Source organism: Ranitomeya variabilis, chromosome 1 (genome assembly GCF_051348905.1).
Source record: "Ranitomeya variabilis isolate aRanVar5 chromosome 1, aRanVar5.hap1, whole genome shotgun sequence".
NCBI lineage: Eukaryota > Metazoa > Chordata > Amphibia > Anura > Dendrobatidae > Ranitomeya > Ranitomeya variabilis.
This window is the reverse complement of record NC_135232.1, coordinates 549,605,062-549,630,067: the sequence shown is the minus strand read 5'-3', so window position 1 is coordinate 549,630,067 and position 25,006 is coordinate 549,605,062. Positions and strand designations below refer to the sequence as shown.

The window sequence follows — 25,006 nt, the reverse complement described above, 5'->3', positions numbered from 1 at the left end:
ATTACAGATAAAACGGGATGTTTTGTATATAATTGTATATATTGTTTATATGTGTGCCATTAACCGTGGTAGTCCTCTCAGGCTCTGAAATATAACATATGTGGGAGAGGTGCCACCCTTTTTGTATCTGTAGGTTTCCTGTTCCTGAAGGGCTGATCCCCTCTCTCGTGGTGCTGTCATGGGCCTCCGAAAAATGCCATTACCGGTAGATAACGTAATGCTTTCAACTTTAATCCCATTTTATTTGTAATTGTACTGTACATAAGATACTTGTCTTATTTATTATATCTTTTTATACTTGTGTAAACACTGCCTACCTTTTTTGGAGTAAAATATATAAAATTACTAGCTTTGTTTCTCATTGCTCTATAACATACTGTCACATCCTCTGAAGTGAATTATGCTACTAATCTGGGTTGGCTCCGGCCCCGTTATTAATTAAGAAATCGGAGCTGTGTCAGCGGATTTGTCCTGTGCATTTGGGAGGCTTTGTAGCAACCACAGCCTTGATAAATATTGTTCCCGCCTGAGTGGGAGTAGTTATATCGCCCTCGCTGCAGTATGCCCATTAGCCAGTACAAAGTAAGGCAGCCTTTCTGGCAACTAATTATCCAAGGTGCAGTACCCTGTCTGACCTCAGGGTAAGGGGGCGCCAGCGAGCTGCAAGTTCCAAACCGGAAGTGGGATATAGATAAATTCCCTTCAGAAAGGAACCAGGGGCAACCAAACAACCCCGGTTCATGACAAACTGGTGTGAGTGGTGGGGAAGATAAGGGTATCCTCCCCATGATCCAGGACAGGGTGTAAAGGGACTGGTATGGAGGAGAGTGAGGGGACAGTAAAGAGGTGAGGGAGGACTGTGGAGATAGTTTTAGTGGGGAGTGTAAAGGGGATCTGGAGGGTACATTATGGGAAGGTGAGGGCAGTATGGCGGGAAATGAGTGTGAGGGGACAGTATGGAGGAAGGGGGGGGAAGGAGAGTGTGGGGACAGTATGAAGGGGTGAGGGGACAGTATGTCCCAGAGGGAATGTGTGAGGATAGTATGGAGGGGAGCGTGAGGGTAGTATGGGGGAGGGAGTATGGTAGTGAAAGGGGAATGTAACGGGACAGGGGAGAGAGTGTAGTATTGGGGGAGTGAGTGCAAGGGATTAGTATATGTCCTGATTCTGCTCTGAAGCATTACAATGAAACCCTGCAAAGTGCCCTAGATGAAGCTGCACCTCCTATACATAGAACAACTCGGCACAGACGGCGACAACCGTGGCACACGCTGCAAACACGTTTCCTGCAGCGGTGCTCCAGGTGCGCCGAACGTCTGTGGAGAAAATCTAATCTACCCGAAGATTTCATCCATTATAAGTTCATGCTAAAAACATACAACTCTGCCCTTCACCTCTCCAAACAAACCTATTTCAACACCCTCATCACCTCACTGTCAAATAACCCTAAACGTCTCTTTGACACTTTCCAGTCCCCACTCAACCCAAGAGGGCAGGCCCCAACCACAGATCTCTGCGCTGACGATCTGGCCAATTACTTCAAAGAAAAAATTGACCACATTCGACAGGAAATTATCTCCCAATCTCTTCATACCATGCACTGTCCTCCCTCCCCCACTGCATCTAGTTCACTCTCTGACTTTGAACCAGTTACAGAAGAAGTAGTAAGCAGGCTCCTTGCATCTTCTCGCCCGACCACTTGCACCAGTGACCCCATTCTGTCACATCTCCTCCAGTCCCTTTCCCCGGCTGTCACCTCTCACCTAACAAAAATATTCAACCTTTCTCTCTCTTCCGGTATCTTTCCCTCCTAACATGCCATCATACATCCATTACTTAAAAAACCCTCCCTCGACCAAAATTGTGCCGCTAATTATAGACCTGTCTCTAATCTTCCTTTCATCTCTAAACTCCTCGAACGCCTGGTCCACTCCCGTCTTACCCGCTATCTCTCAGATAACTCTCTTCTCGACCCTCTTCAATCTGGCTTCCGCTCTTTACACTCTACTGAAACTGCCCTCACTAAAGTCTCTAATGACCTATTAACAGCTAAATCTAATGGTCACTACTCCATGCTAATTCTCTTGGATCTCTCTGCAGCATTAGATACTGTGGATCATCAGCTCCTCCTCACTATGCTCCGCTCCATCGGCCTCAAGGACACCGTTCTCTCTTGGTTCTCCTCCTATCTCTCTGACCGATCCTTCACTGTATGTTTTGCTGGTTCCTCCTCCTCTCACCTTCCCCTTACTGTTGGGGTTTCTCAAGGATCAGTCCTAGGCCCCCTCCTCTTCTCTTTGTATACCGCCCCTATTGGTCAATCAGTAGATTTGGTTTCCAGTACCATCTCTATGCTGACGACACCCAATTATACACTTCTTCTCCTGTTATCACGCCGACCTTTTTAGAAAACACCAGTGATTGTCTTAAGGTATCTTCACACTAAGCGACGCTGCAGCGATACAGACGATGCCAATCGCTGCAGCGTCGCTGTTTAGTCGTTGTGAGGTCGCTGGAGAGCTGTCACACAGACCGCTCTCCAGCGACCAACGATGCCGAAGTCCCCTGGTAACCAGGGTAAACATCGGGTTACTAAGAGCAGGGCCGCGCTTAGTAACCCGATGTTTACCCTGGTTACCATTGTAAAAGTAAAAAAAAAAAAAACACACATTCCGGTGCCCGGCGTCCGCTTCCCTGCACTCCTCCTGCATCCTGTGTCAGCGCCGAACATCTCCGGCATCTCCCACAGAGCAGAGCGGTGACATCACCGCTCTGCTTTACGGCCGGCACTTACACAGGATGCAGGAGGAGTGCAGGGAAGCGGACGCCGGGCACCGGAATGTGAGTATGTGTTTTTTTTTTTTACTTTTACAATGGTAACCAGGGTTAACATCGGGTTACTAAGCGCGGCCCTGCGCTTAGTAACCCGATGTTTACCCTGGTTACCAGTGAAGACATCGCTGGATCGGTGTCACACACATTGATTCAGCGATGTCAGCGGGAGATCCAGCGACGAAATAAAGTTCTGGACTTTCAGCAACGACCAGCGATCTCACAGCGGGATCCTGATCGCTGCTGCGTGTCAAACACAACGATATCGCTATCCAGGACGCTGCAACGTCACGGATCGCTATCGTTATCGTTGTAAAGTCGCTTAGTGTGAAGGTACCTTTACCGCTGTCTCTAACTGTCCTCCCTCTATCTGAAAATGAACCTGTCAAAAACTGAACTCCTCGTGTTCTCTCCCTCTACTAACCTACCTTTGCCTGACATTGCCATCTCCGTGTGCGGTTCCACCATTACTGCAAAGCAACATGCCCGCTGTCTTGGGGTCATCCTTGATTCCGAGCTTTCATTCACCCTCCACATCTGATCATTGGCTCGCTCTTCTTATCTGCATCTCAAAAACATTTCTAGAATTCGCCCTTTTCTTACTTTCGACTCTGCAAAAACTCTTCCTGTCTCACTTATTCATTCTCGTCTGGACTATTGTAACTCTCTACTAATCGGCCTCCCTCTTACCAAACTCTCCCCGCTCCAATCTGTCCTGAATGCTGCTGCCAGGATCATATTCCTCACCAACCGTTAAACCGATGCCTCTACCATGTGCCAGTCATTACACTGGCTACCCATCCACTCCAGAATCCAGTACAAAACTACTACCGTCATCCACAAAGCACTCCATGGCTCAGCACCACCCTACATCTCCTCTCTGGTCTCAGTCTACCACCCTACCCGTGCCCTCCGCTCCACTAATGACCTCAGGTTAGCATCCTCAATAATCAGAACCTCCCACTCCTGTCTCCAAGACTTTACACGTGCTGCGCCACCTCTTTGGAATGCACTACCTAGGTTAATACGATTAATCCCCAATCCCCACAGTTTTAAGCGTGCCCTAAAAACTCATTTGTTCAGACTGGCCTACCGCCTCAATGCATTAACCTAACTATCCCTGTGTGGCCGATTAATAAAAAAAACAAAAACAATTAGGTTCCTCGCATCATGTTCTCATACACTTTATGCAGTTAATAGCACTCTGTGTCTGTACTGCTACATACTTAGGCAGTTAACTGGTTCATGCAGCTTTACATGAACACCCGAGCCTTACACTATGGCTGGTCCAAATAACTAAAGCAATTGTTACCATCCACCTCTCGTGTCTCCCCTTTTCCTCATAGTTTGTAAGCTTGCGAGCAGGGCCCTCATTTCTCCTGGTATCTATTTTGAACTGTGATTTCTGTTATGCTGTAATGTCTATTGTCTGTACAAGTCCCCTCTATAATTTGTAAAGCGCTGCGGAATATGTTGGCGCTATATAAATAAAACATTATTATTATAGGAGGGAGGAAGTGTGAGCGGTCAGTATGGGGGAGGTAGCAGCAGGAGGGGAGTGTATGAGGGGACAGTGTAGGGGAGGGTTTTATGTGAGAGGTCATTAAGGAGGGGAGTGAGGTGACAGCATGTAGGGAGGAAGCGTGAATGGGACAGTTTGATAGTGAGGGAACGGTATGGGGGGGGGGGGGGGGGGAGTGAGGCAACAGTATGGGGGAATGTGAGCCATATGAGTTTGCTATCTGATCCACTGATGAACCCCATTGCTCCTGGAGGAAATGCATCAGAAATTGGTGTGACATCTGTCAAGGGTCGGGCTGAATGGGTTTATGAAGACCTTTGAATCTATATTGCTGAATCTGGTTGACTACTCCAGATAAGTCTATGACTTACTGCCTTGATGTTACTATTGAGAGCATTATCAGTTGTTTGGAACATGTACTGTGGTGCTGAATACTGTCTATTTACATGCCACTACTCCTCTCTCTTTTTGACATTTATATTTGAGCAGAGTATATACTCTTGGTATGGACTATTAAACATGGGTGACTAGACTACAAACTAAGGCTGGTTTCACATTTGCGTTCAGGAGGGCTGCGGATGGCTGGGTACTTCCTCCCTGAAGCTCTGCCTACTTCTGTTTGCGTCCTGCGTTTCTCTGCGTACCTATCTTTAACATTCGGTACGCAAGGACATGGGTTGTATGCAGATGTGTCCGCATGCGGCGATTTGACTTGAACGGCGACCACACGGAAATGCATTTCCCTGCAAATTAATTTGAGAAAAATTTATAAAATTAGCAATTTTCAAACTTTGAATGATTATCTCTTTAATCCATAGTCATACCACAGCAAAACATTAATAAATAACATTTCCCACATGTTGGCTTTACATCAGCACCATTTGTAAAATGTTATTTTATTTTGTTAGGATTTTAGGAGAATTAAAAATGTAGCAGTAATTTTTCAAGGAAATTTACAGAATTAATTTTTTTTAGCGACCTTATCCATGTTTGAAGCGCCTTTAGGGGTCCTATATAATGGGAAACTCCCAAATCTTATACCATTTTAAAAACACCCCCCCCCCCCCCCCCCGACATATTGAATACTGCCGTTAGGTAATTTATTAACCCTTCAGGTGATTTTCAGGAATTAATGCAAAGTGGCATGACAGAAATGAAAATGTGTTTTTTTACCTCCTGAATGCCTCTAACTTCTGAACAGATTACAACAGCCGTCAGACTCTAAAGCCGCTATTTGGCCGTGAACTGCCATGGCAAACAACAGAACCACACAATCATGATCTGAGGGCACCAATTGGGATAAAGAGGAAGCCCCCACACTCTGTTAACCATTTATATGATGTAGTCACTATTGACAGCAGCATCTAAGGGGTTTAACAGATATGGACGGTGCAAACACTGATTGTGGCTGATGCAGCAAGTTGTCAGCTATAGTGGACAGCCGACAGCTGCTGGATTGTCACCTGTATGGGGATGCGATTCTCAGGTCAGTTAAAAGACGCATTGGTTGTCATAAAGGGGTTAATACAATTCATTTCTATTCACTGATTGCCTGAACATCTATATGACCACGTATTCTTTGATACGCGCTCTTCTTTTGTGACTGTGGTGGTGTCTGGGCTTACACCTACGATTAGTGAAGAGCGAATATAGTCGTTACTCGAGATTTCCCGAGAACGCTCAGGTGTCCTCAGAGATTTAGTTTCCTCACCGCAGCTGAATGATTTACATCGGTTAGACAGCATAAGTACATGTGGGGGTTGCCTGGTTGCTAGGGAATCCCCACTTGTAATCAAGCTGGCTAAGAAATGTAACTCATTCAACTGCTGCAAGGAAAACTAAATTTCCGAGCATTAAAAATTTAGAAGAAAATGGGCAAGAATTTCAGTCTCTCGATGTACAAAACTGATAGACATCCCCCAAGCGACTTGCAGCTGTAATCGCAGCAAAAGGTGGCCCAACAAAGTATTAAGTTAAAGGGGCCGAATAATATTGCACGCCCCACTTTTCAGTTTTGGAATTTCCACAAAAATGTAAAATAACCAATAAATTTCGTTCAACTTCACAATTCTGTTCCATTTGTTGTTGATTCTTCACCAAAAATTTACATTTGGTATCTTTATGTTTGAAGCATGATATGTGGGAAAAGGTTGAAAAGTTCCAGGGGGCCAAATACTTTCGCAAGGCACTGTATATATTACCACTAGGTCCTTTGGCCGCCCATATAAGCAGCGCCGGGTCCACGTACACACTCTGAGGATACTGCCATATTCCAGTGAGGGCACAATCACCCCCATTATGAGCCCCAGGCCGGACACAAGACGGGTTTGCTGGATTCTCATTTTAATACAAAGTAAACTTGAAGCTTTTGTGACTCATCTGATCTTAAAAAGATCCCTCCCCAAAATCCGAAGCAGCGGAGCAACCCCTCCCAACAGGCAGCGCCCCCCACTTACATGACAAAGTACATGGCGGAGGGGAACCACAAGAATTCAAAATTAACCCTGTGTGCTTTCCCACAATAAAACGATTCAAATAAGGAAAAAAAGAAATCCGTGCCACATCATAGGTTTCATGTAGAATATGGGTGGAGTCTGCTCTGCTGGGGGAGAGAACAGAAATGAGTAGGGTTCAGCTCAGGCCACATATTTGTGCAGGAGAGGGGCTAGTCCGCAGAGGACTACTGACTGCATAGTGGTCTTCACGCTCTGCTGAGGTCCCGCCCACCCACGACAGCTCTGTCCATGTGCCGCCATCACAGTAATCACATGATACCATTAGTCAGGTACTGGAAGCCATCATATAGTTTGGTGGTGATGGACCTCATGCTCCCGTCCACCATCTGCTCCACCAGCAGCTGAAGCTGCTCCTCTGTCATGTTCATGTGGAAGCGTTCTTTCAGATTTCGGATGGTGCTGGACCCATGGAAGCATGGCAGCTGCGAACCTAGAGAAAGAAGCAAGCTGAGGCTTCACACAGCTGAGAGGTTGTTACAGTGTATGGGTCCAGGGTCCTCACTTACCTTGCTGCATGATCTCCACGATCTGCACCACACGATCCATGTGCTTGCGGGCAGCAATCAGTCCCTGAAGCATGAGCATCTTGTAGTAATTAAACATGTCTCCATGAAGCCCCCCCATCACCTGCCGAACAGAGGAGACATGGTAATAGCATCAATGTATGTACGGTAGCCAGAGGGGTGCTATAGAGCCACAGCTCTGTATAAAGGAAATTGCACCACTTAACCAGGATCAGCGCCAGGCTCCAGGGACCACAGCCATGATGACCAGGACCACAAATAATTACTCACATCCACAAACTCTGACGTCAGCTTGAACGCTGAGGTTTCAAAGCCAAGGTTCCGGGGTGAACTTGAGAGGATGAAGCCGAAGTCTATGTGGATGATGTGCCCCTCGGCATCCAGCAGGATGTTCCCATTGTGCCTGGGAAAGAAAATAGTCACAGTGTGAGATCACCTTCTGACATTATAGCTCCAGCCCCTGCACCTCCATCATTCATTTTAAAGTTCCACCCATCCGCCAGGTCTGGCCTGCTCACCTGTCCTTCACCTGCAGCAGGTAGCACACCAAGCAATACCCAGCGCAGCTCTGCACAAAGTTGCGCTGTGCAGTGAGGAATGCCTCAGTGGTGCAGCTGCCATGCTCCTGGAGGAAGTAATCGAGCAGGGACAGCTGGGATTGCTTCTTCACCTGATGTATGGACACAGCGTTCACCACAGGCTCGATCATCCCACTGTCTGCTGAGATCACCAGGATCTTGTATGGCCTGATCCACAAAGGAACGCGCTCTGTCTCCCAGATTGCCTGCCAGAGAGGGGAGATATATTTATATATCCTTGAGAGGATAAATCCTAGACCCGGCAGCGCAGTATGTGATGTACAGGTGCATCTCACAAAACTAGAATATCAAAAAGTTAATTTCAGTTCTTCAATACAAAAAAGTAAACCTATTAGAGTCATTACAAAACAGAAGGATGCATTTCAAATGTTTATTTCTGTTGATTCTATTAATGTTGATGACATAGCTCCACAAACCATCACTGATTGTGGAAACTTGGCACCTGTACACACTGCCAAAAGTACCAATTCCTGGTTTAAAAACAACAGCATCATTGTGCTTAATTGGCCAGCAAACTCACTTGACCTTATCCCCAGAATCTATGGGGTATTGTCCCCTGTAGGCTGCTATCAAAGCACCCTGAGCTTCCATAACACCTCAGCAGTTCCACAGGCTGATCGCTTCTATGCCACGCCGCATTGATGCAAAAGGAGCTCAGACCAAGTAGTGAGTGCATTTACTGAACATACATTTCAGTAGGCCAACATTTTGGATGTTAACCCCTTCATGACCCAGCCTATTTTGACCTTAATGACCTGGCCGTTTTTTGCAATTCTGACCAGTGTCCCTTTATGAGGTAATAACTCAGGAACGCTTCAACGGATCCTAGTGGTTCTGAGATTATTGGGCTTCATGTTAGTGGTAAATTTAGGTCGATCATTTTTGCGTTTGTGAAAAAAAAAAATGAACATTGCGAAATTTTCGACAAATTTCCACATTTTGAATTTTTATTTTGATAAACGAGAGAGTTATGCGACACAAAATAGTTAATACATAACATTACCCACATGTCTACTTTACATCAACACAATTTTGGAAACAAAATTTTTTTTCGCTAGGAAGTTACAAAGGGTTAAAATTTGACCAGCGGTTTCTCATTTTTACAACGAAATTTACAAAACAATTTTTTTTTTTTTTTTTTAGGGACCACCTCACATTTGAAGTCAACTTGAGGGGTCTATATGGCTGAAAATACCCAAAAGTGACACCATTCTAAAAACTGCACCCCTCTAGATGCTCAAAACCACATTCAAGAAGTTTATTAACCCTTCAGGTGCTTCACAGCAGCAGAAGCAACATGGAAGGAAAAAAATGAACATTTAAACTTTTTAGTCACAAAAATGATCTTTTAGCAACAATTTTATTTTCCCAAAGGTAAAAAGAGAAACTGGACCCCAAAAGTTATTGTACAATTTGTCCTGAGTACGCCGATACCCCATATGTGGGGGGGAACCACTGTTTGGGCGCACGACAGGGCTCGGAAGGTAAGGAGCACCATTTGACTTTTTCAATGAAAAATTGGTTCCAATCTTTAGCGGACACCATGTCGCGTTTGGAAAGCCCCTGTGTGCCTAAACATTGGAGCTCCCCCACAAGTGACCCCATTTTGGAAACTAGACCCCCCAAGGAACTTATCTAGAAGCATAATGAGCACTTTAAACCCTCAGGTGCTTCACAAATTGATCCACAAAAATGAAAGTTTTTTTTTTTTTTTTTTCTCACAAAAACATTTTTTAGCCTCAATTTTTTCATTTTTACATTGGCAACAGGATAAAATGGATCCTAAAATGTGTTGGGCAGTTTCTCCTGAGTACACCGATACCTCATATATGGTCACAAACCACTGTTTGTGCACACGAGAAGGCTCGGAAGGGAAGGAGCGCCATTTGACTTTTGAATGAAAAATTAGCTCCAATCATTAACGGACACCATGTCGCGTTTGGAGAGCCCCTGTGTGCCTAAATATTGGAGCTCCCCCACATGTGACCCCATTTTGGAAACTAGACCTCCCAAGGAACTAATCTAGATGTGCGGTGACCACTTTAAACCCCTAAGTGCTTCACAGAAGAAGTTTATAACGCAGAGCTGTGAAAATAAAAAATCATTTTTCTTTCCTAAAAAATTATGTTTTAGCAAGCAATTTTTTATTTTCACAAGGGTAACAGGAGAAATTGGACCCCAATAGTTGTTGCCCAGTTTGTCCTGAGTACGCCGATACCCCATATGTGGGGGGGGGGGGGGGGAAACCACTGTTTGGGCGCACGTCAGGGCTTGAAAGGGATGGAGCACCATTTGACTTTTTGAACGCAAGACTGGCTGGAATCAATGGTGGCGCCATGTTGCGTTTGGAGACCCCTGAAGTGCCTGAACAGTGGAAACCCCTCAATTCTAACCCCAACACACCCCTAACCCTAATCCTAACTCTAGCCATAACCCTAATCACAACCCTAACCCCAACACACCCCTAACCACAACACTAACCCCAACACACCCCTAACCCTAATCCCAACCACAACTTTAACCCCAACACACCCCTAACCCTAACCACAAGCCTAATCTTAACCCTATTTCCAACCCTAGACCTAATTCCAACCCTAACGCTATGTGCCCACGTTGCGGCTTCGTGTGAGATTTTTCCGCACCATTTTTGAAAAATCCGCAGGTAAAAGGCACTGCGTTTTACCTGCGGGTTTACTGCGGATTTCCAGTGTTTTTTTTGTGCGGATTTAACCTGCGGATTCTTATTTTGTAACAGGTGTAAAACACTGCGGAATCCGCACAAAGAAGTGACATGCTGTGGAAAATACAACGCAGCGTTTCTGCGTCGTATTTTCCGCACCATGGGCACAGCGGATTTGGTTTTCCATAGGTTTACATGGTAAAGTAAACCTGATGGAACACTGCTACGAATCCGCAGCGGCCAATCCGCTGCGGATCCGCAGCCAAATCAGCACCGGGTGCACATAGCCTAATTCTAACCCTAGCTCTAACCCTAGTTCTAACCCTAACCCTAGTGGAAAAATAAAAGAAAATATATTTTCTTTATTTTATTATTGTCCCTACCTATGGAGGTGATAAAAGGGGGCGGGGTTCATTTACTATTTTTTATTTTTTTTTATTTTGATCACTGTGATAAAACCTATCACAGTGATCAAAATGTACCCGGAACGAATCTGCCGGCCGATTCGGCAGGCGCACTGCGCATGCGCCCGCCATTTTGGAAGTTGATGGCGCCCATGGAGAAGATGGCTGAAGTACCACTCCCCTTGTCCCTGTAGGTCGGGTGAAATTGGAGTTAACCCTTTCACCCGATCTGCAGGGACGCGATCATTCCATGACGCCACATAGGCGTCACAGGTCGGATTGGCACCGACTTTCATGACGCCTACGCGTCACAGGTCGGGAAGGGGTTAAAATCATTTTTTCAAGCTGGTGTTATAAAGTATTCTAATTAATTGAGATAATTTTGTGGTTTTCATTGGCTGTAAGCCATAATCATCAACAGTAACAAAAAAAAAAAACAACACTTATATAGATCTCTATTTGTAATGACTATAGAATATGAGTTTCAATTTTTTGTATTGAAAAACTAAAATAAATTAACTTTTTGATGATATTCTAATTTTTTGAGATGCACTTGTATATACCCCCCTGTCCTAGACCCGGCAGCACAGTAAGTGATATATACCCTGCAGATCTTAAACATGGAAGTGCCACAGAGTTGTCATCAGGAGGCACTCACCCACCTGTAACTGCTTCAGCACCTGATACGCCAACAGCTCCTGTCTGAGGTCATCACCACACTTCACAATGACTGACAGGAGTCTCCAGTTAGGAAAATGGCCGTAAGGAGACCCCTCCCGAATCCTCCTGAGATTATAAAAAAAAAAAAAAAATTTATATATCTATAGACAGACAGACGTCATGTATACACTGCTGCCGACGCCTGTTCCCCCCACACAAAAGTGTCCCTCCACTCACCTGACTTTCTCCTGCCATGGCTCCTTTAGTGCCACAGCGGATGGGTCCTCTGGATCTCTTCGGAAGGTGGTTGGTGTGTGGGCAAGCTGCTCCGAAAGACGGCGCCTGCGAAGATTATGAAGATCCTGATAAGGTGGTCCGACAGGGCCACATGCCCCATTCCCCAACAGAGACTTCTCACGCCTCACCGTATGTCCCCAGCAGCGATGAAGACAGGCTCTTTGCTCTCCTGGCTGGTGATGCTGTCCACAGAGAACTGGGAGATGTTGTCACAGCTGTTTGTGTGGAGCTCTGGGAGCTGGAGGGGCGAAGAACCATAAAACAAAGCTCAAAGATGACAGAGCAGCAGCACCACACTGACTCACCTCCACCTGCAGCTCCCCAATGTCATCCACAGACCAGGCCTCATCATCATTATCATAGTTGGGCACGGTGGTGAAGCTGCTGGCCCTCTGCTCATGGGTAATGCCACACTCTGGAAGATTCTCCACCGAGCGAGTGCTGCGAATTCGATTCTCAGGAATCCGTGCCGGAACCGTGGAGGTCTCAAAGTTCTCACACTCGAGAACCTCAACGTAGATTAAATACGGCGCCTAGAACAGGACCACAAGAGTTACGCTATTCGCATAGGTCAGCCATGGAGCCCACAATGGGAGGACCTACCTTGTCCTTGGAGTTCAGTACCACTGCCTGTGTGTGCGGCACCCTCACTACATGGTGGTCGAAGCCGGCGGTGGGGAGCCAGACGCGGGCCGGAAGCTTGTGGTTGAGCAGCGACAGCTCGGAGATAAGTCGCTGGGTCTTCTGCTCCTTAGTGGGGAGGGTGGCAAGTCTCTTCCCAATGGCCATGAGAGACTTGATAAACTCCCTCTCTGGAGCAAGCCGCACAGGCTGAGGTGGAAAAAGAGCGACAAGTCAAAAAGGGAGAGCTGCCAGGACACAGGGACCCTACTAATCCCAAAACCAGGACTGTCAGCTGGCTGCCCATCTAACCAAAACTGAAGAGTGTTGCCTCTTCCAACGGCTACAGATCGGGTGGCCCCTATGACCACCGCCAGGTAGCATGCACAGGACCCGAAGGAACAAGCTGATCAATCTTCCACAATCCTTGTACGTTCAGAGTGTCACCTCTTGGGATGAGGCTCTCACTGATGGCAACAGACCCAACTGCATAACTATGCTAAGCCCCCCCCCCCCCCCCCATCATCTGTGAAATGGAATCAGGGGCAGCACTCTGCCCAGCTTCTGCAGAATACAGGAGAGGAGGAGGACAGACAAGAGACACAGGAGTCATTGGTTCTCCACCATCAATCACAGAGAAGCAGCATTTCCTCTGCCCAGCGGCCACAGTGAAGGTCACTCATCCTTCCACCATAGCTGGGGGCTGGACATTACTATACAGCAGGTGAAGGTCCCAGACCAGCAGGCACACATCAGCTATGATGGTGGAGCGTATCCATACATGGCCCCATCATCCAGTGCAGCCACCCCTCCTAGGTCTGGTTCATCATAGCGGCTGGAGGTGCGTATCCCCTCCGCTGTGGCACTATCTCGCTACACTCTGCCCTGACATGCAGCCAGACATGACAAGCATGGTACACGAGTGGCAGCAGACAACACATGGCTCACTAGCAGAAGCAGCCAAAGAGCAGCCATGATGGCGGACACGACCAGTAAAGCTGTGACCTTAGCATTTAAAGCACCAATATCTTCAGTTCTGACATTTGTGACTGCTAGTTGGGTATCTGCGCACAGTCCCTTTAAATACTATGCACAGCTCCTGGTGCCCTCCACATGCATGAGATGGAGGGGTGCAGCACTGTAGATCCCTAGATCCTCCTTGCAGAGGAAATGCTGATCGGAGAGAGAAAGCCAGGAAGACCCTCAGCCGACTAAGAGATGGAGGAGAACTTACGGAGGAGAGCGACCTATCGAGGCTTTCCGAGCTGGAGGAGAGTTCCTGGGAAGAGGGCGACAGGTGTGCGGGGGAGAGAAAGCGAGAGGTTACAATGACATTATCACCACCGCAGGCCACGCCCCCCGCAGCATGAGGAGGGGGGGGGTGGATGGTATTAATGGGTCAGAAAAAGCAAGTGACGAGGTTCACAAACCCACCGAATGGGAGCAGAACTGAAGATATTCACCATCAGCGGCCAGGATTAGGAGGAAGGTCCACTGAAATGTCCACACAGACCACAGCAGACCCTTATTCTAATACTGGCACACAATATGGCTGACAACTACGACGAAACACAAAATATCAAAATCATCATACAACAGGTACACCTCATAATAAGCTTACGACTCCCCACAGACACACTCACTGTAGTCCCCAGCATTACTTGAGATGGCAGCCAACACAGGGATCTGAGAACCGGACCCACGAGACATTCCATGCACAGAGCCTACAGCCGATGGGGGAAGGCCCCAGGGAACGCCACCTGTAAGGCCCCAGGGTCCATCCTCTGCATTCTTTCTATCAGCTGTGTGTTACCGATTACAGCGCGGGCCCCTGCAGTATTCTGCCCAGAGTCATCTCGTGCTCACACTTTATGCTACCCTCACCTCATCATCGTTCTCCACCTTGGGGTTACTCGCTGTCCTCTTCAGGTTGCTGCTGAGGCTGATGCTAGCGGTGGCGTCGGACTTGGACCTCTGATGGGTCCTCTTTGAGGGGGACAGGCCAGTGTCTGGGGCCAGGCTGAGCGGGGGAAGTTCACGCCTCTTGTAAGCGGGCTTCAGCTCATCAGAGAGGATAAGTTTGCGCAGCTTGGTCCCCCGGGAATGGCGCTGTGTGGAGATGTGCATATCTGAGGAGTAGGCCCCCAGGAGCCAGGCACACTGCAGGGAGAAGTTAATGCTCTGCCGGCAGCGGTGCACCACATACGGCTTTATGGCATCACCCACGTCCTCGTCCATGTGGATGTACATGTTGAGGAGCTGCGGCAGATAGAAGTCCACGTCCTCGTTCCGGAAGTAAAAGAGGCGGTTCCCGATGTACGCCTGCACGCCCGGCTCCTTAGAGTTATACAGGTATGAGATCGCCATGGAAATGTCAAAGAGCTTACACTCAAATAGACGCAGGAGCCACGACTGCTTAGCAGAGTTATTCTTCTGCCTCCGCCGAGCGTTCTTCACACTGTTGATGTCCATCACAGACTCATCCTCCTCAAAAATCCTGGTGGTCTCTCCGTTGGTGGTCTGCTCCGCGGACTCCACTTGGTCCAGGCTGTCAGATGACGAGCTGTGCATGAGTTTCACCTTCTCCAGGACGTCCTCACAGGCTTTCTGTGCCACGTCAGGGTCTATGACCAGTGACATCACCCCCTCCGTAATGACACCGAGGGGGCTCCCACTGCCCTGTAAGGAAGCCTGTTCAGAGGGTTTGACTGATGCTGGCTCTACCATGGCGTCGCCCATCTCGCAGCTCACCCCACAAATCAGATCTGGAAAAGATACATAAGTAATGACAAATGATCCCCTGTCAGTAACCCCATCATCTGCAGCAGGAGTCGTCCGCAACTACACCACAGGGCACCCCCTCTGCCAGTATCACCATCACCTGCAGCCAGAGCAGTCAGCAACTACACCACAGCACAGGGCACCACCCCTGCCAGTACCGCCATCATCTGCAGCCAGAGCAGTCAGCAACTACCCCCATCATCTGCAGCAGGAGCCGTCCGCAACTACACCACAGGGCACCACCTCTGCCAGTACCACCATCGTCTGCAGCCAGAGCCGTCAGCAACTACACCACAGCACAGGGCACCACCCCTGCCAGTACCCCCATCATCTGCAGCCGTCCACAACTACCCCACAGCACAGGACACCACCATCATCTGCAGCCTGAGTGCAGGGCACCACCCTTGCCAGGACCGCCATCATCTGCTGCCGGAGCCGTCCGAAACTACACCACAGCGTAGATCACCACCCCTGCCAGTACCCCCATCATCTACAGCTGACACCCCATCTGCCCGTCCCCGCATAGGTCTGGCCGTTCACAGCTGTGGGGTCCATGCCTTGTGCCCAAGATAGGATTTGCCGAGATCAGTAGGATGCAGAACCCAAGAGCAGCAGGAATAGAGTTACATGGAAACTAAGCGACACCTGAGCCACAACCGTGACCGGGTGATGACGACAACACAAAGCAAACATGTCAGGCAAGTCTGCACCCTCCGGGCCCTGATAGAGCGCAAGCTCCCAGGATCACAAACTAGATGATAATGATGAAAGATTGCTAGCTCTTGAGTACAAGATACTAGTGCTCGAAGCCTGCACTGTGGAGGTTTCACAAACCGAGTGACTTCACCACGTGACACATCCACCGACCCATCACATGCTGGTCAGTGTTGTCACCCTCGTACATACCGATAGACCTGCTCGTCATATGCTGTATATAGTGATGCACTCACCCATATACCCCCCGCACGGTACACCGTATATACCGATATTACCCCCCCCCCCCCCCCTCGGTACACTGTATATACCAACATCCCCCCCATACACCGTATATACCGATATTCTCCCCCCCCCAAAAAAAAAAAAACCCGTATATACCGACATCCCTCCTGTACACCCCCCCCATATTTACCCATATTCCCCCCCAGACACCGTATGTACCGACATCCCCCCACCTCCCCGTACTCAGCCTTGGTCCCTGCACCTTGTTCTCCGGTCACTTGGTGCCTCCCATGACGGGGTCAGTGCTCATATCTCCCGGCCTTGCCGCAGCTTCCTCCGCCATCCCCGGTTCTCCTTCTCCTCACACCATAGAGACCAACAATAAAGGACAGACAGTGCACCATAGAGTATCCCAAGCCACAGAAACGGCCAGAACAGAGCGTCTCCTGCAGAACCAGCGAGATGTGATGATTGTACAGAGCGCCACTCGCTCCCTAAAATACCTGGGTACGTCTAGAATGGAGTTGATTTATTGAGGGAATGATGTCACCGGAAAGGGTGGGCCCTGCTGAGTACACCGGGGGGTTGGGACGAGATCGGAGGTGATCTTTTGTGATCCTCATTTTAGTCACTCCGCTCTAGAGACTGCTGCTCACTGCTTAGGTGACTGGCTCGGAGGTGATCTGTTGAGGCTGTCACCATGGCCGCCACTCCGATGTAGACGCTTCAGTGCTGAGGCCAGTAGATCGGAGCGAGGCCCTCAGACCATCCCCTCCGGTGTACACGACTGGGCACGGAGGTGTCTAGAGCCGATTCCTTGCCCCTCCGTCACTCTCCGTTCTGGCCCCTCTTCTTGCTTGTTAATGCTCATTTATGGAATTGCTCAGGTTATAATGGCGCAGACCTCACAGTTCAGACAGGAAGGTTTTTTTACTCGGTTCTATAGTTTATGGATCTGGGCAAATTTTTTTCCTGGTTTATAAATCAGAAATTATTATTGTGGCTTGTAATATAAATGATTCCTCTCAGAGTCACCAGAATGTACCGTCTGTCACTGTCCTGTCGCAACATTGTGAGAAGGGGGGAGAGACGTAAAAGAGCGCAACACACAAAACAGAGCACAACCGACATAATAAAAGAGCGCAACCGACAGCCATCATAACAGCGCAACATCACAACCGACAGTCATAAAAGAGTGCAACACACATAACAGAGGGCAACCGACAGTCATAAAAGAGCGCAACCGACATAATAAAAGAGCACAACTGACAGCCATCATAACAACGCAACCGACAGTCATCATAACAACGCAACCGACATCATAACAGCGCAACCGATAGTCATCGTAACATCACAACCGACAGTCATAAAAGAGCGCAACACACATAACAGAGGGCAACCGACATCATAACAGCCTATACAACAAAAGAGAAAAGAAACATGCACAAACGCAGGGATCACCGAGACAGTATATAGTATATAAACAAATAATGTTTTATTTAATGTCTTTTAACCACACAACTGGAATTTAAAAACATCTAAAAACATAAATACAGAAAAATACACCCAAGAACAAGGGCAGTGTACAAGGATGAAATCTTGCCAATGGAAGAGGACAATCCCTCACCAAATAACCTCAAAGAATCGTATAATGCCCCACAAACATCAATAAATCATATTTTACCTCCAAACAGCCTATTGATTATGGATTGGTACCCAATGTAGATATAAACCATATAATATAGTATAAAGTGCAGTTATGGTGCTAATATAACGGGCATCAAGAACACATGTAGCTAAATAACTCAAAAGCACAAATAACAGTTTGGCACCAAATCTAGATAGGAATCTCAGTAGATTCACAGCATGATTGAGCAAAAAGACCCCAAAGGGTTAATCAGGGGAAAAAAAAAAAAAAATTATTACATTTACCCAACAAAATAGTTCCAAATAGGCCAGCTCACATACTGCATAGGGCTGAGGGGTTTGAGGCAAAAAGAGGGAAAGTCAACTCCAAAATAGCCCACCCAACGCGTATCGTCACCTCAGTGACTTCATTAGGGGTGAAGTAATGTGGTAGCTCACAGACCATGGTATAAATAGCACTCACAAATTGTGGAAGTCATTGCAGCTGTGGCGTGAGTCATCCTGGAGCTCAGACACTCACATGGTATTTCCAATGGACCGTGAAACAGGTGGAGCAGGATGAAACTGAATGCTGGTATTTCCTAGGCGTCCCAGAAGTCACCAGTGCGCATGACCAGGGATCTCCATGGAGATGCAGTGATACCAGCCTTATTGCGCAAGTGTGGACGTCACAATCGCAACCACCAGGCGATCGCCACTGCGCATAATATATAATCCCCATATAGGGGCGGCAAGATCAGCTTAACTGCGTAGGTGCCGTCGCCATGATTATAGCCGAGGTAAAGTCCCTAATGCGCATCTCAAAAAAAAAAAAAAAAAAAAAATAAAAAAATAAAGAAAGAAAGAAAAATCAAAGCAAAATCACCGCATAGCAAATTCAGAAGATGCTAATGCACATAGTTGATAGCCGCCAAGATGTAAAGAGGCGACACCAGTCCCCCTACACTAACCACGGCACTTATTAAAGTTTGAAACAGTATGGAGCTTTTGCACAAATAGTGCCGTAATGCAAATGAATTAAAGTTGCCGTGGCAGCGGAGTAGATATCAGCAAGAAAATAATAAACCGTGAAACAGGTGGAGCAGGATGAAACTGAATGCTGGTAATGTGAATATTAACAATTCTGACCACCGAATGCCAAGGAAAGTGGGCAAAGTCATGTAATATGTCAAGGAGTTAAACCATACTGGTGATGGGGCAATGATAAAGTATTTAGACCCATCAAGGCACTTGTTGATGTCACCCAAAGGCACTTAACGAAAAATAATAATAATAATAATAATAATAATCTTTTTGGGAGGGGGGGGGGGAGAAGAGAATATCCTCCATATGAGGTGCCAATCACCAACCCATAAAACTGGTGCCGACGAAGTGACAGCCAGAGTCCTGTTGACAAAACCAATATACACATTGATGTTTAATTATACCCTACCTAAAGTTTGCAAAGGAATCACTGCCAAAGGTTAATCCCCCCCTACATTAGGCACCAATCCACAAGACTGAACATCCCAATGAAGACAAGAGTGGAGTTGCTAAATCCATATACACAACCAAAGCTAAAGTTGTTTATAATAGCCCGTAAATAAAAGTTCCTCATTGAGTCCAATGGGTGCCAGGCTCCGTAGTTTGTATATCCATTTGGACTCACATCTCATTAGTTGGTTAGTGAGATTGCCACCCCTAATAGTCACATTAATACTCTCAAGTCCCATGATCCTTAGGTTTTTAGTACTGCTTCCATGTGTGTCCAAGAAATGAGCCGCCACCGAAGTGATAGTTTTCCCTTTTTCCCGATCCTGTTTAGCTGTCTTGATGTTGGAGATATGCTGCTGACTCCTCCTCCTTAACTCTTGGGATGTTTGGCCCACATATAGTTTAGGGCAGCCACATAAGATCACGTCGCCGAGATTCCTCGACCTGCAGTTAAAATAGGATACAGATTTAATTGGGAAAGGTAATGAGGTGACAGAGACTTCTTCCCGCGCCACCATAAATTGGCACACATTGCACCCCCCACAGGGGTAAGTACCACGAATCTTTCTACCAGGTCCTAGTCTTGTTTTAGGTCGTTGATAGTGGCTATGGCACAGTTGATCCTTTAGATTAGAGGCTCTTCTTGCCACTATTCTGGGAGTTGGTGTAATGTGCGGGGAGAGTCTTGGCTCACATAGCAAAATGCCCCAGTTCTTATCTAGAATCTTGTAAATATCAGACCACTGGTTGTTGTATGTAGTGATAAGTGATAGGGGGCACCTGAGTCACGCACCTGTTTATTAAAGAGACTTGGTCTGTCCCTTTGCCTTGCTTCCTGGAACGCCTTTGACACTATTCTCCGTGGATATTGTCTATTAATAAACCGGGTAGTTAGATCCTTTGCTGCCAAATGGAAATCTGCTGGTGAACGACAGTTTCGACGAAGTCTCAGAAACTGACCTTTCGGTATTCCATTCTTCAGATGTGCCGGATGGAAACTGGAGTAGTGTAGAAGATTGTTTGTGGCTGTCGATTTCCGGTAGAGGCAGGAGGAAACGCGGTTGTCTTTTATAGATAGCTTTATGTCCAAGAAGTCTACTGACGATTCTGAAATAGTTGAAGTGAGCTTGATGTTAAAGGAATTGCTGTTAAGATCTTCAATAAAGCTCCTACATTCAACTAGGGATCCTGTCCACAAAAAAAGGACATCATCTATATAACGTCGCCATGTTACAACTTTCTTGGAAAACATCACGTTTTTTTTTTTTTTTTTTTCGTTAAGTGCCTTTGGGTGACATCAACAAGTGCCTTGATGGGTCTAAATACTTTATCATTGCCCCATCACCAGTATGGTTTAACTCCTTGACATATTACATGACTCTGCCCACTTTCCTTGGCATTCGGTGGTCAGAATTGTTAATATTCACATTACCAGCATTCAGTTTCATCCTGCTCCACCTGTTTCACGGTCCATTGGAAATACCATGTGAGTGTCTGAGCTCCAGGATGACTCACGCCACAGCTGCAATGACTTCCACAATTTGTGAGTGCTATTTATACCATGGTCTGTGAGCTACCACATTACTTCACCCCTGATGAAGTCACTGAGGTGACGATACGCGTTGGGTGGGCTATTTTGGAGTTGACTTTCCCTCTTTTTGCCTCAAACCCCTCAGCCCTATGCAGTATGTGAGCTGGCCTATTTGGAACTATTTTGTTGGGTAAATGTAATAATTTTTTTTTTTTCCCCTGATTAACCCTTTGGGGTCTTTTTGCTCAATCATGCTGTGAATCTACTGAGATTCCTATCTAGATTTGGTGCCAAACTGTTATTTGTGCTTTTGGGTTATTTAGCTACATGTGTTCTTGATGCCCGTTATATTAGCACCATAACTGCACTTTATACTATATTATATGGTTTATATCTACATTGGGTACCAATCCATAATCAATAGGCTGTTTGGAGGTAAAATATGATTTATTGATATTTGTGGGGCATTATACGATTCTTTGAGGTTATTTGGTGAGGGATTGTCCTCTTCCATTGGCAAGATTTCATCCTTGTACACTGCCCTTGTTCTTGGGTGTATTTTTCTGTATTTATGTTTTTAGATGTTTTTAAATTCCAGTTGTGTGGTTAAAAGACATTAAATAAAACGTTATTTGTTTATATACTATATACTGTCTCGGTGATCCCTACGTTTGTGCATGTTTCTTTTCTCTTTTGTTGTATAGTCTGTGTTTTGACATGCTGCAGGTTGAGCACATTAGACATTATTATTGATGGTGCCCTCTATATTTAAGTGGTCTGCTACATCACAACAGCGCAACCGATAGTCATCGTAACATCACAACCGACAGTCATAAAAGAGCGCAACACACATAACAGAACACAACCGACAGCCATCATAACAGCGCAACACACATCATAACAGAGCGCCACTAACAGTCATCATAACAAAGCGCAACTGACAGTCATCATAACAGTGCAACCTACATCATAACAGCGCAACCGACAGTCATAAAAGAGCGCAACACACATAACAGAGCACAACCGACAGCCATCATAACAGCGCTCAACCGACAGTCATCATAACAGAGAGCAACACACATAACAGAGCGCAACCGACAGTCATAAAAGAGCGCAACACACATAACAGAGGGCATACCGACAGTCATAAAAGAGAACAATACACAAAACAGGGGACATACCGACAGTCATAAAAGAGCGCAACACACATAACAGAGGGCAACCGACAGTCATAAAAGAGCGCAACACACATAACAGGACATACCGACAGTCATAAAAGAGCGCAATACACATAACAGAGGGCAACCGACAGTCATAAAAGCGCAACACACATAACAGAGTGCAAACGACAGTCATAAAAGAGCGCAACACACATAACGGGGCATACCGACAGTCATAAAAGAGCGCAACACACATAACAGGGGGCATACCGACAGTCATAAAAGAGCGCAACATACATAACAGGGGGCATACCGACAGTCATAAAAGAGCGCAACATACATAACGGGGCATACCGACACTCATAAAAGAGCGCAACACACATAACAGGGCATACCGACAGTCAAAAAAACGCAACAAACATAACAGAGGGCAACCGACAGTCATAAAAGAGCGCAATACTCATAACAGAGCGCAAACGACAGTCATAAAAGAGCGCAACACACATAACAGAGGGCATACCGACAGTCATAAAAGAGCGCAATACTCATAACAGAGGGCATACCGACAGTCATAAAAGAGCGCAACACACATAACAGAGGGCATACCGACAGTCATAAAAGAGCGCAATACTCATAACAGAGGGCATACCGACAGTCATAAAAGAGCGCAACACACATAACAGAGGGCAACCAACAGTCATAAAAGAGCGCAACACACATCATAACAGAGCGCCACTAACAGTCACCATAACAGAGCGCAACACACAAAACAGCACAACCGACAGTCATAAAAGAGCACAACCGACATCATAAAAGAGTACAACCGACAGCCATCATAACAGAGTGCCACTAACAGTCATCATAACAAAGCGCAACTGACAGTCATCATAACAGCGCAACCTACATCATAACAGCGCAACCGACAGTCATCATAACAGCGCAACCGATAGTCATCGTAACATCACAACCGACAGTCATAAAAGAGCGCAACACACATAACAGAGCACAACCGACAGCCATCATAACAGCGCTCAACCGACAGTCATCATAACAGAGAGCAACACACATAACAGAGCGCAACCGACAGTCATAAAAGAGCGCAACACACATAACAGAGGGCAAACGACAGTCATAAAAGAGAACAACACACAAAACAGGGGACATACCGACAGTCATAAAAGAGCGCAACACACATAACAGAGGGCAACCGACAGTCATAAAAGAGCGCAACACACATAACAGGACATACCGACAGTCATAAAAGAGCGCAATACACATAACAGAGGGCAACCGACAGTCATAAAAGCACAACACACATAACAGAGGGCAACCGACAGTCATAAAAGAGCGCAACACACATAACGGGGCATACCGACAGTCATAAAAGAGCGCAACACACATAACAGGGGGCATACCGACAGTCATAAAAGAGCGCAACACACATAACAGGGGACATACCGACAGTCATAAAAGAGTGCAACACACATAACAGAGAGCAACCGACAGTCATAAAAGAGCGCAACACACATAACAGAGGGCAACCGACAGTCATAAAAGAGAACAACACACAAAACAGGGGACATACAGACAGTCATAAAAGAGCGCAACATACATAACAGGGGGCATACCGACAGTCATAAAAGAGCACAACACACAAAACAGAGGGCATACCGACAGTCATAAAAGAGCGCAACACACATAACGGGGCATACCGACAGTCATAAAAGAGCGCAACACACATAACAGGGCATACCGACAGTCAAAAAACCGCAACACACATAACAGAGGGCAACCGACAGTCATAAAAGAGCGCAATACTCATAACAGAGCGCAAACGACAATCATAAAAGAGTGCAACACACATAACAGAGGGCATACCGACAGTCATAAAAGAGCACAACACACATAACAGAGGGCATACCGACAGTCATAAAAGAGCGCAATACTCATAACAGAGGGCATACCGACAGTCATAAAAGAGCGCAACACACATAACAGAGGGCAACCGACAGTCATAAAAGAGCACGACACACAAAACAGAGGGCATACCGACAGTCATAAAAGAGCGCAACACACATAACGGGGCATACCGACAGCCATAAAAGAGCGCAACACACATAACTGAGGGCAATCGACAGTCATAAAAGAGCGCAATACTCATAACAGAGTGCAAACAACAGACATAAAAGAGCGCAACACACATAACAGAGGGCATACCGACAGTCATAAAAGAGCGCAACACACATAACAGAGGGCAACCGACAGTCATAAAACAGCGCAACACACATAACAGGGCATACCGACAGTCATAAAAGAGCGCAACACACATAACAGAGGGCAACCGACAGTCATAAAAGAGCACAACATATAACAAGGGGCATACCGACAGTCATAAAAGAGCGCAACACACATAACGGGGGGCATACCGACAGTCATAAAAGAGCACGACACACATAACAGGGGGCATACCGACAGTCATAAAAGAGCGCAACACACATAACGGGGGGCATACCGACAGTCATAAAAGAGCACGACACACAAAACAGAGGGCATACCGACAGTCATAAAAGAGCGCAACACACATAACTGAGGGCAATCGACAGTCATAAAAGAGCGCAATACTCATAACAGAGTGCAAACAACAGACATAAAAGAGCGCAACACACATAACGGGGCATACCGACAGTCATAAAAGAGCGCAACACACATAACGGGGCATACCGACAGTCATAAAAGAGCGCAACACACATAACGGGGCATACCGACAGTCATAAAAGAGCGCAACACACATAACGGGGCATACCGACAGACATAAAAGAG

General features: G+C 46.6%; 2 protein-coding genes across 3 annotated transcripts in view; both read right to left on the bottom strand.

Moving 5' to 3' along the window:
• Positions 1-6,040: 6,040 nt before the first annotated feature.
• On the bottom strand, positions 6,041-16,880 carry PI4KB (phosphatidylinositol 4-kinase beta). Of its 2 annotated transcripts, XM_077255534.1 has the most exons (12): positions 16,638-16,880; positions 14,540-15,420; positions 13,890-13,934; positions 12,638-12,865; positions 12,340-12,567; positions 12,163-12,272; positions 11,975-12,079; positions 11,740-11,863; positions 7,913-8,178; positions 7,665-7,797; positions 7,377-7,497; positions 6,041-7,300 (listed from the first exon to the last, which is right to left on the bottom strand). In XM_077255534.1, the coding sequence occupies exons 2-12, from the start codon at positions 15,392-15,394 to the stop codon at positions 7,119-7,121; spliced, it is 2,397 nt and encodes a 798-aa protein (XP_077111649.1). In that variant the 5' UTR covers positions 15,395-15,420; positions 16,638-16,880; the 3' UTR covers positions 6,041-7,118. The 2 variants fall into 2 exon arrangements, with proteins under 2 accessions (XP_077111649.1, XP_077111657.1); XM_077255542.1 differs by lacking the exon at positions 13,890-13,934.
• A 3,017-nt stretch (positions 16,881-19,897) lies between these two features.
• The window catches only part of LOC143796841 (uncharacterized), a 42,695-nt gene continuing 37,586 nt past the window's right edge, over positions 19,898-25,006 (bottom strand). Inside the window, exons 3-4 of the mRNA XM_077281048.1 lie at positions 20,289-20,621; positions 19,898-19,939 (exon numbers count right to left, since the gene is read on the bottom strand). Coding sequence (XP_077137163.1) covers positions 19,898-19,939; positions 20,289-20,621 — 375 coding nt within the window. The remainder of the gene's footprint in view (positions 19,940-20,288; positions 20,622-25,006) is intronic.

Bases quoted from the DNA above. Each gene is read 5' to 3' on its own strand.
- PI4KB (XM_077255534.1), bottom strand. From the start codon at position 15,394: ATGGGCGACGCCATGGTAGAGCCAGCATCAGTCAAACCCTCTGAACAG. The intron at 12,273-12,339 runs GTGAGTCAGTGT...TCGCCCCTCCAG, and splicing joins TTGGGGAGCTGCAGGTGGAG to CTCCCAGAGCTCCACACAAA. The intron at 8,179-11,739 runs GTGGGTGAGTGC...CCTCTCTGGCAG, and splicing joins AGGTGCTGAAGCAGTTACAG to GCAATCTGGGAGACAGAGCG.